The following is a 15,142-nucleotide window of genomic DNA, read 5'->3' on the forward strand; positions in this document are numbered from 1 at the left end:
GGATGGAAATCCCAGGCTCCTGAACAAATGTTACTAGAGTAAAGTGAGTTGAGTATTTATCTTACAGTGAACTGCTTTGATGCCAAATGTCTCAACTCCAAAATTGAAATTTTTCAGGAGTGAAAGTTGAAGTTCAGTATCTCATAAACAATTCATATTTCTTTTATGTTGGGAACCAAAACCATCACTACTGTATGTAGTTTATTGTTTTATAATTTAGTGTTTACAAAAATCCTTTTAAAAAATATCTATCTATAGAAGTGAAAGGTATCTATCTGCACTAGTTTTTGCATCCAAGCAGTCCATTTATTGTAATATACTATGTAAAATAGTCTCGTATCATATGTGATGTACAACAAATGCTACATTATATATTATCCGTAACTCGTGATATACTGCAACACATTAAAGTCTCAAAATAGTTGGGAAAGCGAATAAACCAGAAGTTAGGTAGCTCTATTGCGTTCATGGGAACGAAAACACAATAATTATAACTATCCTAAATTACTATAGACTGCCAATTGCACATTCAGAGAATTTATGAGGTTCACTTTATCGCAATGCTTTTATACAAACTAGATATTGGCTAGAAATAATATTTATATACAAAGTAAATAATCAAATATTATTATTATTATTATTATTATTATTATTATTATTATTATTATATTTGAAGTACAATCAAATATCACAACGTGAGCTGAAAATTAAATCTTGATCTCAAAAGATTTACTATTAAGTTATGCGTTCTGTACCTTTTGCTGGAATTGGTTTCAAGGCTGTTTCTGAGTGAATACTCTCTTCAAAATAATATTAAAAATTATAGAAAGATTTTCGAGACATTCGAGTCGAGTCGAGATTTTTACCAGCAATCTCGACTCGAAAATTCGAATCGAGAAATATGTTTGTCTCGACTTGTTTCGAATTTTACAAAGTGTGTCTCGACTCGAATTCGAGACATGTCTCGACTCGTATGCATCCCTACACGTCCTGACACGCACAACTGAATGCGCCGAAGATGACGTAACTTCTTTGTGCAGTAGCCAATACATTTACCTCAAGACATCTAGCGGCGAAATGACGTACTGCTACTAGTTTGCCCGGTAAAAAAATTCTCGGACATTTTGGCAGCATCTGGTACAGAAAAAAATAAAAATAAAAATGTGCTATTGATTTTGTGTACGGACGCATATCGCTGTCATAAGAATAGATCAATTGCAACAACTGAGATGCTATGTGCGTATTCATTATCTCTAGATGGGAACATCAACTCAACCATGAAACGACAGAAGCAATGGTTGATCTGAGAACAGAAAACGGGTTTGTCTGCGGAGATACATCGGAGCCTATTTGCATTGTAGAACAATGAAAATAAATAAAAGGCAGTAAGAAACTAATATGAAATCCTTTTCAATGAACTATGCTTTAATCCTTACAGGGCTTAATTAGTACAGTAAATTAAGACAAACTTTTATGTCTCTTTATACTGCATAAGACAAGACCCACTAATTCCATTAACAAACATCACATAATAATGATTATTATCAATTCATTGACAATAATTAATACTGATAATAATTATTTACTATTTCTATGGGATTTATTACACTTTTATCTACTTAGGTACATATGAGGATCACATCAGCATCAGTCAAGAGATACGAATCACTACACAAAGTATGACAATAAATTTGAAGAATACACTTCCCCTGTAGAGACCGTTTGGGTACCTTGATCAATCTTTTGACCGTTAGATTTATTACTGTTGAACCTAATTGCCGATACTTCATTAAAAAGACCACTAGATACGTTATCATCAGATAACTCTGCAGTTCGCTCAACTTCTACAGAAGACTCACAGCGTATGTCATTATTATGATTCATATTACTGCCTGAACTTTGCACTAGCTTTGACACTTCTTGAACAGAATCGCTAGTGAATTCTTTTCTGACAGCATATTCCGAACGAATTTTGTTTACAAGATTATTTTTCCACTCCAATGTGATTTTATTGATAACTTGTTCAATTGTCAGTCCAGAAGAAACAACCGGAGACGCAGAAGAAATAACAGATTTCAAGGCAGAACTCATAATTCTGTTAATAATATCACTTTCAAGATAGCTACCAATCAACTGTACAACCTCATTACACAAATATTCAGGTGCATCATGCGATTCTATCCCAACTGACACTCCATGGAAGCTTTTTTGTATTAGATTTCTAAAGGACGGATCTAAAATGCTAACAGGGAGATCAATCTTACAATTAGACAAGTTCTTATGCTGATTTTCTACTTCCTTAGGTAAGAGATCAGATTCATTTTGTTCGAAAGCAGATGTTACATCTAAGCGAACAGGCTTATTATTTTCATGTTCTGTATCACTGCATGGAATTATATCACTGGCTTCTCTACTAATACTAGAAGAAGTTAAAACGTAACTGGGTAGATCCTCTTTCTTCAGTTCAGTCTTTGAACATGACGTTTGGAACTTTCGTAAAGCTTGACTGTTCGTGGCAGATGTACTTCCATCATGAGACTCCGTTTTGACATCCATCTGACTTTCACTTGTTCCTCCTTTTACAGGTCTCGTTCCTTCTTTCTTCATGGTTACCCTGAAATTAAAGAGGATTAGAATCACTAGAAGAAAACGAAACAGTAAAAAACATTCACAGCCTTACGTTATAAGCTACTCAACAGCTAGTAAATTTTATTTTTCGAACACCAGCTAACTTTCTTCTCTAAAAAATCTACTCGAAAGCAATGGTCAGGATAAGGAGTTCATAGTGTATTATTTTGGCGTGGATGATTAATTTTTTACTATTTTCTGGCAACTAATCTCTCTTTTTCTTTATATATATATATATACACAAAGATTGTTATCAAGATAATAGAAACATGTAGAGTTCGAGACACGTATATAAGATGTCTTGATTGGCAACGGTCAGGCGTCGACTGCAGCGCCAGGTTCTTGGTGTGTTAGGAAAATCTCCATACTATGTGAGGAATAGCAGATTCCAGAGAACTAATTATTGGCGTTTGCTTATGGTGCGAGGGTGACAGAAATTGCAAGTGAGTTGGGTGTATCGCGCGGAACAGTGTCCAAGGTAGTGATGACTAACAAAGCTCACGGCCAAAACACATCGGCGAAGATGAACAATGAGCAGAAGAAAATTCTCAGTGACGGGTCCCATCGAGCACTAAAACAAATTGTCATTCGGAACCGTATGGAGTATTAGTTTAACGTGGAATTCGAAGAAGATGTGCTTCCGCCGGGAACAGAACCCGGTCTTAAAACTCGTACGCTAACAATATAGCCACGAAGAAGCTCTCAGAACCGTGGCGCGACTGCGGTGCAAGGACGGAGAAACTCAAGCAGTAACTTCCACAGTTTATGTTGACAGTCACAGTCCGCCGCTAGTTACAGGACATGGATTGGACACACCCGTCTGGTGGCAGGGGCGAAACCGTTGATATGGAATCATCACGTTTTAGGACGACACCAAATAATGCTGCGAGCATGCAATATGGGCGCTGATGATTGACAAGCTGTAATATGGCCGGACAACTCATCACTCACCTTATTTCAAACTATGAGACGTGTTTTATGTATCGTGGACACCTAAAGAACAGTAGGCTCCGCCCAACCACAAAACACTCTGTGATGCTACGCGCTGCAATATCCTTGTTTTCAGTGGGTCTTGTCACGGCCTTCGGGCTACATTTAGGTTCAGCCGTGACGTCACAACGAGTAGGTACAAAAAAAAAGACGACAGATTCCTGCGAGGGTGAACGACACTTGTGTGGTTAGTTAAACAGTGAGCGCGTCTTTTGAAAGTGTATGTGGTGGTGTTATGTGAATTCTTATTTTAAGTGTTTACTTATGTTTATTCTAAGTGTTTTAAGTGTTTATAATTCGAAGACAAAAGTGCATTTTACTTATTGTGTCGGAATTGTAAAGGAATGACGGCCTAAAAGTTTGTTTCCAGTTGAAAACAATCTACGCCAAAAATGGCTCCATAATATATATATATATATATATATATATATATATATATATATAAATCAGTCACCCAATCTAGTAGGGTAAGGCTGTATTTTTTTTTTCTCACGATAGTTCATAACAATGATTCTTAAGACATAATCTAAAGGAATTGTTCATTTTTATTTATTTGTTTAGTTAGTTTTCAGTACGATATTAACTTACTTCTTTGCAGCATTATTTACATAAAAATAAGAACTTTCAGATTCTTTGTGTGCTTAAAATAGGTAGGATTTGAACAAATTGTCGTTTCCAATTCAATAATTCAGGGACTAGCCTATGTATAGTACTATCGTATAGTCTTCTCTGGAATTAGGCAACAGTACGATGTATTGACATATTCCTCAAATTCAATTATGGTAACTATATTTAAGTAGCAGATCAATAATTCACTACTCTGAATCAGTATCATATGTATTTATAGTTTAATTATCGAATTTGCCTACTCTGTCAACAGTGCTTACGGTTGTGGAAAAAAGTATTTTGAGAAAGGATGGTAATTCATTTTATATTCATGTTTGGGGATTCACAGTTGACAGACAGCAGCAATATTTGTTTATCATATATTAATTATAAAAAGAAGCAACAGCATCATATATGAGCTTGTATTTTCTTATGAACAAGCTTCAGCAATTTATATGGTTAAGAGAGTCAGTTAGTTTAAATGTGATTATTTAGATGCTTCATTTGTAGAACGAATTCAAGATGCAAAATTCTGAGAGGATGGAAGAAATTTACCTGCACTTAATAGTTTTGGTTTAAATTCCACAGCCATTAGCAAGTTATTGGAGGGGGGGGGGGGATAAATAAAATAACACAATTCTCAGTAGTATGCAAATTAATTACAGTAATTCATATGTAATTAACGGGTGAACTAGTAATATGGGAAGTCAGTGACGTTCGCAAAATTTCAAGAAGGAAATGATTCAAACATTTAATCTCATAACATTTCATGACAAGTGTGTTTTTTGTATATATATCTTAATATAGTAAATATTTACTTTTTTCAGTATCTTACTCACAGGGGGAGTTAAACTTCAAAAAACCCCTTGCATACTATAATGTGGAAAGACAAACAACTAGTGTTTTTACCATGATCTGACAACTTTGTATACATAATTCTACATTATTTAATGATTACAAATGTTCATATATGTTAGCTTTGTCAAAGCATTCCAATGGGAAGAAGATTTTTTTTTGTTTTTCAATCCTACATACCAAATTCGATTGTGATTTGACACTGTCCGTGCTAATTGTTAAGTGTTTGGTTACAGAATGTAGTTTTATTGACTTCTGCGATTTCAGTTATCTTTGCCCTAGCTGTTGGTTCAGTGCATGTGATATCGGGTTCAAATTCCACCTTCGACCGTAGATCTACTGTCTTCGTCTCATATAGACACGGTGCTGAAAAAGTATGGTCTTTTTTGATTTGGTTTCGTGTCTCTCCCAGTTATATAACCAATTACAGAGGGCTGGTCTCAAAACAGATTTTGAAGATCTCTCACCAATTACCATTAAGCAACAAATTTAGACAAAACAAGAGTTCTACAAAAATTGAGGAAGGTTTTCTATTTTCGTGGTCCACGAAAGTGTAATATAACAACATTTAAATCATATTGATTATTGAAATATATTATGTAATCATTTGCATATCTTCTAATGTTGATGAATGCTCTTCATTGTGTTCGTACAATCACTTGAATAATTTATGAATTTTGACTATGAATCGTGTAATACTAAAACACTGAGATCTAAGACTTGAGTGAACCAGTGTTACCCACGAGACTTGACCAAATATTTTGTCTCGAAGGTGAGACGAGAATTGTTATTTTTGTAGGCTCGTCTCTAATTTGAACATACACTTCTCGTCTCGTTTTCAAGAAACTTCTGTATCGTGGATAACATTACTTTTGAGTTTCTAAAAGTACTGAATTTCTTAGTCACCTTTCGTGTCACTTGTTAAATTTATCTTATTTTTTAAATATAATTTCTTCCTAATCAACTTTTTTTTTTTTTTTTTTTTTTTTTTTTTTTTAACTTTCGTCTCGCAAACGCAAGACTGTATCTTGCAATACGCCAAAAACATTTTCTTAAATGCAAATAGCTAATAATAATAACCAGAAGTGGTAAACGCGTTTGATCACCGTAAGTCCTGGGTGACTTGGAAAGCGGGGAATAATAATAATAATAATAATAATAATAATAATAATAATAATAATAATAATAATAATAATAATAATAATACAGGAATAAGAATTAGTTGGAGTGCTAATGATTAACTATATGTTAATGGACTTTTATTTCCTTGGTATAACAACATTAATTTGCAAAAGGTTCGTGGTGCCTCAGTGGTAGAGCACTCAAGTCTGGTTCGATCGAAGTGAGCTTTGTAGTGTATAAATATCGCATGGATGAGTTTTTTGGAGTTATCCCATTTTCTTTACTCCACCATTTCGTTCATTATCATCATCACCGCCTCCATTAGCCTAGAATCACTATTGTTAGTTAAAAAAAAAAAAAAAAAAAAAACGCTAGTAATACGTTTAAATGTACAGTATTTCTAATTGCCAAATATGCTCTCGAAAGATTTTCATGCTTCGAGTTTGTTTCTCCTGTAGTTTTAAATGTTTCTAACCTATTATTCTGTTGAAATTTCTGTCAGAAATATAATATTTAAGAATAATATGTTTCTTATTACCATTATCCTAAAGATAATAGCAATCTTAATTTGATTGATCAAATTTGTACGCCTCTCTCCTTATATATAAATAAAAAAAAAATCATTTTTGTAAAACAACTTGCTTTTGGCTCTCGTGTAGAGCTGCTCAACTCTGCCCAACACTGCGCTTGCCTGTCCCTACTTTGTGTGACGTCACTCGCTACGACGAAGGCCTTCTGTTGTTTCGAAGGTCGTAGTTTTGTGCTATTGTTTACCAGCCACATCACTGCCCATGATTAGGTCGCCATTCCCGGCAATGAGCCGTGTTCCAGGATGATAATGCTTCCATTCACAAAGCTGAGGCTGTACGGCATGATTTCAGGAATATCGGGATGAAGCAGGAAATCTCCTCTGATCCGCTCAATCCCCGACCTTAACATTATTGAGATCCGTTTCGAAGATGAATCCGGCGCAATTTTCGCATCTATCCTCTTTCACGGAACTGAGTAATACAGTGCAATAGAATAATGTAGTATTCCACTTCTATCTACCTCTATGACTCTCTTCCAGATTGCATAGCTCTTCTGACAGTGAGAACGAAAGCTGTCGAACGATGTATTCGTCTGGTAAGGTGCACTTTTTTTTTAAGATGTCTCTACTATTCCGTATATATATATATATATATATATATATATATATATATATATATATATATATATATATATATATATATGTATACTATAAACTCTGGTTAATACGTATTCCAAGGGAGCGGAAAATCAAGAGTTCGTGTTAAAAAAATTCGTATTACCCGAGTAGCCCAAATTTTATTTCGAAATATACTGTAATGCGTATGTATGTAAGAAACTATTAGTATACAGACCATACATACGCACTATAGTATATTATGGATGTCATAGAAAACACTACAGTACCTGGATACTCTTATCTTGGAAGATTAAAAAGAAGGTTTATGTTACCGCATACTACAATCATCTTTATAGCATCAGTTTGCAAAATCATAGAAAATCCACTTAACAAAAATACATTACAATGATACTGTAGCTTGAAAAATGTACTCAAAGATCATTTTCTGGTGAAATATTCCAGTATATTGTGCTGTCTCACACAGGAATGAAAATGACTGGTAACTTCACGGCCAACTATACTCATGGCTTCCGCAGAACTCGCCAAAAACTAGGATTTATTATTATTATTATTATTATTATTATTATTATTATTATTATTATTATTATTATTAGTTTTGTTTGTAAATCTATACTTGTCTGCTTCCTCTTGGCCATGACTCCTCTCGTACTAGCTCACTTTTAAACAGAAAAGAACACAGAGCTGCACTTGTTTCCGTATTCGCTCGAAAAATGTTCCAATTTTCTCACTCTAACTTCAGAGGTGAAATTTAAGAGAAAAAATAACGTCAATAGTGTTCATACCCGAAAAGTAACGTGGTGGACACAGTGAGCATAAACCACGTCCGCGAATTCCAATTCTTGAAATTTTCACGTAGAAAATTCAGGCCAAGTTATAAAATTCGCAACTCCGCTCATAATGGAAAGTTACACATTTATGACTGCTGTCACCAGTTTGCACCCACAGGGATGGGTAGAGCAATTGTTTTGTATTGTGCTGTTGCCCAGCTCGTCTGCCAAGTAGCTGTAGTGTTCAGCGCTTGAGAGAAGAAAGAATTGAGAGCTCATAACAAAAGAAAAAATACGCGTTTCTTGTTTGTTATTTACTAGGCTATTTTTTTTCTGTATAAATACTGTATTGCAAAAACTGATCTGGATCTGGAGTAAAATATGAAAAAACTACGAAATGCAACCTTAAAGAAAGAGCTTGAATCATTTTTCGTCGTTCACCACATATCTGACGCTTTTAGGCATAACAATTTAAAATGTTGCATAAATGTTTTTCTATGACACTACGTTAGAGATAAGTTAATCGTAAAGAAAACAAAGGGGAGGGGAAGCTTGATTTTTTTGTGTTTACCAGATGTCAAAACCGGCTTTCATGATTAGAGAATTACACAAAAGTCACCGTATCTCCGAAACTATTAGACGTTGAATCTTGAAAATTTGTATCAACATTGGACCTAGCACCCTATACTGAAGATAAGATAAGATTTGGTGAAATACAGCCTCCTAAGAGAAAGGAGAGCTTGATTTTTTTGTGGGGGAAGGGGAGGTTACCAGGGAAGGGCCCCAATGAGGTACTTGAGTTGCCGAACGACATGTATCAGATATGAAAGAGGGTGTGCAAATTTATAGCTGCTGAGGGCAGTATGGAGAAGCATGAGAGCTGGAAGAAATATGGCCGACCATAGGTCTCAACAACACAGAAGGATAAAGGATTACTTGTTGCGCGCGTGAATGGCCACAGAAATAAAGGTCAAATGTTTAGTAGTAGATGCATGATAAGATCTGCTATATGTTGGGGAACATGAACATCATGACCGCCATATTGAAAGTTGCTACCTTAAAACTGGATTCACGATGTAAAAATAAATAAATAAAAGAAGGTCATGTGGCATATCAAATAGCACTGAAATTTTACCAGGAGTTCATTAGTGTTAGCCATTCTGTAGTATAACCATTAAGAGTTGAGAAGTAACATGAAAGGAAGTCGTGAGGGAATATTTGCACAAACGTCGAAATAACCTATTTGCCGTTTGGTGCATTGGCAAGATACAAGACAAATGACCAGCAATATCTACGTGCAGAAAGCGACAAGTACCAGTATGTTCTAATGAGCGTGTGGAAAATCGTATATGCTCTAAACCATCTGCAACATGTTGGCATGGGATGTGCATCTAGAAAAAGAGTACAAATAGTATTTGCAAATGCGAAGAGTTGGTAATATTGTAGTGTTAAAGATGGATAGTCGTCGTCATGTGAAAACACCTGAAACAAGTGAGGGCTGGGTATTACAAGTACAATTACGATGTGGTTCTTTATATATCACATACGCCACTATCCTGATAAAGGTGCATACCAAGTTATGAAGGACAGTTGATGTGAAGAGTACCTATAAGATTGTGATGAAAGCACAAGAGCTGTTCACAGTGTCCACGCTTGAAGAAACATGAACTATTGCCTGATGCTGCTGACAACCCGATGATGCATAACCAAAACAAAAGGACATTGAAATCTGGAATTTCCTGGATGCTCTTCAAGATATCCAGCCATGTACAAGGCATGTTTGAAACTAGTAACCAGGGAGCACTAAACTGGAAGTTCGTAAACGCTTGGAGACAGATGAAGTTGTCACGATGCCATATATGAAACCCATCAATATGTAACGCAGCATCCGTGATAAACCTCACGTACTGTTTGTATGTGCTAAAGAATCCAACGTCGAGAGGTTGAATACATCCAATGCATTTAGAGGTTAGGCACGTAGCCAGTTGAAAAGTGTACGGGAGTGGCGATCCAACCATATTATAGTTCATTTGCAAGCCTACCATGAAAAGCTTAGAGGGTCAGTAAAAATTTAGGTGCGGCCCGAGCCCCCGTGAAATTTAATATTATCCGGAATAGTGGATTGTATCAGTTTATCATTTTCGTTACAAGACAACAAATCAACCAGCAGCAAGATGCTATTCTCTAGTGTGGTCAAATACTTCCTGAAGAAAAAACTTCAAATCATCCTTTCACATATTTGCTGATTTTCCAGTGATATTCGAAGGGGTGTCAGGCATCTTTGCAGGGAATTGACGATCTTTCCCTTACTCTCAAATATTCTGCATGCAAACACACTTTTCATTTGGCCTGTATGCGAACCAGAGTTCTCCAAGCTCTAGTTTTTGCGTCACACTAGTGAGACTCGCAGTTTCTATAAACGCTTTTTGCATGTCATTCTCAACTCACAATATATTTACTACAGAATGGTTAACACCAATGAACTGGTAAAATTTCAGTGCTATTTGATATGCCACATAATCCATTCTCTTTTACATTGTGAATCCGAATTCAAGATGACAGATTTCAATAATGGCGCCCACGATGTTCATATTTCCCAACATATAGCAGATCTTATCATGCATCTACTACTAAACATTTGACCTTTAATTCTGTGGCCATTCAGTAATTCCTTAGCTTTCTGTATTGTTGAGACCTATGGTCGGCCATATTTCTTCCAGCTCTCATGTTTCTCCATACTGCCCTCAGCAGCTATAAATTTGCATATGTACATAGTTTCACACCCCTTTCATATCTGATACATGTCGTTCGGTAACTCAAGTACCCCATTCGGATCCTTCCCTAGTTAGACTATTAGTAAATTATAGGCTGTGTATGAAAGACTTTCGCAGAATGTGAGTGCTGAAGGTCGAAACGGGGATTAATCTCTTTGTTCCCCATACTGCAGATAACAGGGAATTTTGTGAGATTTGAGCTCTGAAGAGGTAAAGGGGTTAAAAGTATTATTATCATTTGACCAGTCTCCAGATTTCAGAAACTAAGAGACAAAAAAACCTTGACACTTTGTGTAAATACTTCTCATGTACTTTAGGCTGACTATAAGATTGAGTTTTATGAAATATATAACGGAAAGGCGAGGCTGAGTATTTACATAACTTAATTGAAATCGAATTTGCATTAACAAGTGAAACAATGTATTTTTCGAATATTTTCCATAAACGGTATTCTTCGCGTGTAAAGAACGGAAATTCTGCTTACACTGTATACAGATGAGGAAACTCTTTCGCTGGCACGATTCATCAGATAATGAGGAGGGGGAGGGGGAGAATAGAGGAAAAAAAAGAAAAACATGAGCTCCTACCGGGAGTCGAATCCAGGTCTCCTACGCTATACCGAGGAAGTTCTGCAGGAGAACGAAAATAATAATAATAATAAACAGAAAAATTGAGTGTTATGTAGGGAAATAGGATTGAAAGTGCAAAATAATAAGTTTTTACCATTTTAGGTTTTGATACAGAGTGACTCAAAGGCTAAAAAAGCAAAAATTTGCAGATAGAAACTTGTTTATTCGAAAATATAAAATGGTATTCATAACAGTTTGTAATTACTTTATTGTCAATTGGTGTGTTATTTGAACACAAAAGAGAACAGAGTAATTCAGATGAGAACCGTTATTGTCAATAATACCCAACAAACCTCGCCTCCCACTTCTTTATCTGCTGTAAAGCTGTCAGTAGAAGGGCGAGAGAAGTGATCCTTTCGGCTCACCACTCTCCTGCTGTTTTCAGTTTTCATTATGATTTGGTCTGGAGCTCATCGCGCGTATACAGTCGAAATGTTTTCCAAATGCAGTAGTTCTGTGATTACTGTGCAGAGAGCTTCTCGCTTAAGGATTGCTATTCCACGTAAGGCTAACTTGCAGTGGATCGAGAATTTCCGAACAACGGGCTCAGTCTTGATCAAAGTAACCCACCGAACCTAAAAGTGCTCATATGTCTGAGAGTATCGAGTAAATATAAACTGTAGCCTTCAGAAATAGTCTTCAAGTAGTATTGTCAATTGTTTCATTTGCAACCAGAACAAAGCGATTACGAACTCTTTTCAATATACTTTTATATTTTTGAATGAACACATTTCTACCTACAATACTTGGCTTTATTAGCCTTTTAAATGCATGAGGTCATATTGGGTCACCCTCTACAAGGATAAGAATCAGAATTAAGTTATTCTTCGGACATACAATAGATTAAAAAAAAAAAAAAAAAAAAAAACTCGCTATCTATTGCCGTTTATGTTCTACGACGAACAACTTTGAAACCACAAAGCTCTGATTTCTACCACTTACGATCTAAGTAGAGGGATAATGGAAAAGATAGAATCTCTTACTGGGACTCTTGAGTCAACTGCAAATGATCCCTTCTCGGTATCTCTTAGCGTTTTTGCTCTATGGCGATGAATATTGAAACCGGAAATTGTTGATTTCTACGACTTCCGGTATGGGTAGTATTAAAGGAGTATATGGAACCTATTGTTGAGATGCTGAAGCGATCAAAAAAGCTTATCGTTATCTTTTACCGTTTTTGCTGTAAGAAAATTCATAGTAATTCCGGTTGTTGTAGTAAAATTCTACTACTTCCGGTTTTAGTACAGAGATGTGTAAAGATATCTTTTGTGGACACGCTGAACCGATTCGAAAAAAAAAAAAAAAAAAAAAAACGCTTATCGCTCTATTTTCGTTTACGTTCTGTGGTGACCAAGGTAGAAAGTGGAAATGGTTCATTTCTATCACTTTCGCTTTGGGTAGATGCTTAGCGAACGAGAATAGTGTTCTAGCGAATAGTGTTCTAGCGAACGAGACGAATGAAAAATGTTAATAGGTGCTTATTTTATGTTTCATATTAAACTCCAATGAATGTGAACCATTAGAAAACTTTATGGTCATTGTTCGCAGTTCTAGTGGCTAGTACATGCACCTTTAGTGCATGTGACATCAGCGTTGAATTCCGGGAAAGCATACGAAGATAATTCATTTATTTATTTATACATATTTCTGGCCACTACTGACATCTATGGCCTTCAACCCATCACGTACGAGGAATGACGCCCGTTGGCGAGCAAGGGGAAGAAAGCGACCTAGGATCTGTATATTAGCTACCATTCAGATATTTGTCTGATGTGAATAAGGAAAGTTCAGAAGAGCCTCACTCAGGATAGCTGACCTGTTACATTTCTTTGACAGAGTGTCTCCACCGGGAATGGAACTCGGGACCGCACGCACCAAAGGCGAGAGTGTTAATGACTATCATACGTGTATTATAAACTTATTTGTGCATTATTTTTGGTGTATCCAGTTCAAACAATTTACTTTCCTTTTATTTTAAAAAGACTGCTACATTCACAACAGCGCTATGCATCCTCGCTCGGATAGCAACGTCCTGCAGACGATGTGACTATGGCCTTGGCAACCAATGGCAGCCAATCACAGCTTTACCTGTGATTACGTCATCTGGTAGGCGGAGCTCGCGCAAACTGCGAGAGCATGAGAGAATCCGCAGGAAGCAATCTCAATTGGCGCCGTCGGATTTACAAAGCTAACAGGACTTCAACAATGCTGCACCACTAAATTGATTTGAAAATCTATAAAATTGATATCAACGTTCATCTGAGATTATTTAGCATAACAATACATTTTTCTTAGTTTATAAATCTATATGCCCATCTGAAGAGATATGTAAGTATGTTAGTTTACTAAATATTAGACTCAACTCTTGCGTATTATTCCCTATAGTTGCGTCTTTAAGATTCTGCCTCATGTTCTGTGCCTTGTGTGCATGGTGCAATATATAGATACGAATGCAAATTTTAGAGTGTTTAATTAAATGTTCGATGATGCTGTTTCTTGTCTTAATTTAATGTCATTACTCGAATTTTCTTCTATGTGTAGTTAGCGGTGGAAGAAGGTATCATTTATGATAACTTGTTTCTTCGTTAACGCTCGGAAGAAAAATTCAATTAATGGCTATTTCACGCGCTGTTTGCTCTATTTGGATTGCCATCCTATGGAGTAAATGCTGACACGTGGGGCCACGTAAAAGACAACACAACACACAGTATTTCGCTTAATAGTTCGTTGTTACGGAACAAGGTCACTCAGTCTAGGAACGTAACTATTCTATAACTTAGCATATTGTTTTTTTTTTTCCTAGTTGTAACTGCTTAATGTAAAACTGACAACATATGGCGATATATTTAACGGTCATTAAAAATAAAACTTAATGAAAAGGTTATTATTTTATAATTATAATAGGTTAACATCACACTCATATATAAAAAAAGCACATGTCATGTATTGATTACATTTTCAGGATTCCCACTCTCTTCCCCTCCCCCCAAAAAATCCTAGGACATTTCCAGGACACACCACCAAGTTGTCAGGACTTCGATGCAGGAAGGTAAAACAGTATTGCGCCTGTAGATTCAAAACTCACAACAGTGAAATGAAAAGCACAGTAACATATGCAGTGAATATTAATGCAAATATAGTATTAATATACTATAGTTAAATACACAAAACGGAGCATAATGTGTCGCTTTTTATTTGGTGGCCCAAAACTCCCCTTGTGGCCTCCGATCCACCCACATCCAGCACATGTATTTTCATTCTTTCTACATGACATTTCAATTGTGCACCTAACAAATTTACAAACAACAAAAAAATATTTTTCGTACATGACATCTTCACTGCGTGACAGTGTGATAGATATTAGAGGGAAAAAAGGAATTATATTACAAGTTTTTCAACTGAGTATGGAGCTGTGTGATTTGTGACCAAGCCTAACATAAAGTAAATTATAATTAGCACATATATTGTGAATACAATTCTTGTGTAAGTATACAGTTAAGATGCTCAGAAATATGGAATATAGTGAGAAATGGTGTTGTACAGTTAAGATTATTCTATACAATCTGCGGTAAACATTAAAAAATTTTCAGGATACGCCACTGA

General features: G+C 35.8%; 1 protein-coding gene across 2 annotated transcripts in view; it reads right to left on the bottom strand.

The window, feature by feature from the left end:
• Nucleotides 1–724: 724 nt before the first annotated feature.
• LOC145690796 (uncharacterized) overlaps nucleotides 725–15,142 on the bottom strand; it is a 53,371-nt gene continuing 38,953 nt past the window's right edge. For both annotated transcript variants that reach the window (XM_081766084.1, XM_081766083.1), the window contains exon 5: nucleotides 725–2,614. In XM_081766084.1, the coding sequence (XP_081622210.1) occupies nucleotides 1,669–2,614 (946 nt within the window). In that variant the 3' untranslated portion in view covers nucleotides 725–1,668. The remainder of the gene's footprint in view (nucleotides 2,615–15,142) is intronic.

Source organism: Thermobia domestica, chromosome 7, assembly GCF_964235325.1.
Source record: "Thermobia domestica chromosome 7, izTheDome1.hap1.1, whole genome shotgun sequence".
In the NCBI taxonomy this organism is placed as follows: domain Eukaryota; kingdom Metazoa; phylum Arthropoda; class Insecta; order Zygentoma; family Lepismatidae; genus Thermobia; species Thermobia domestica.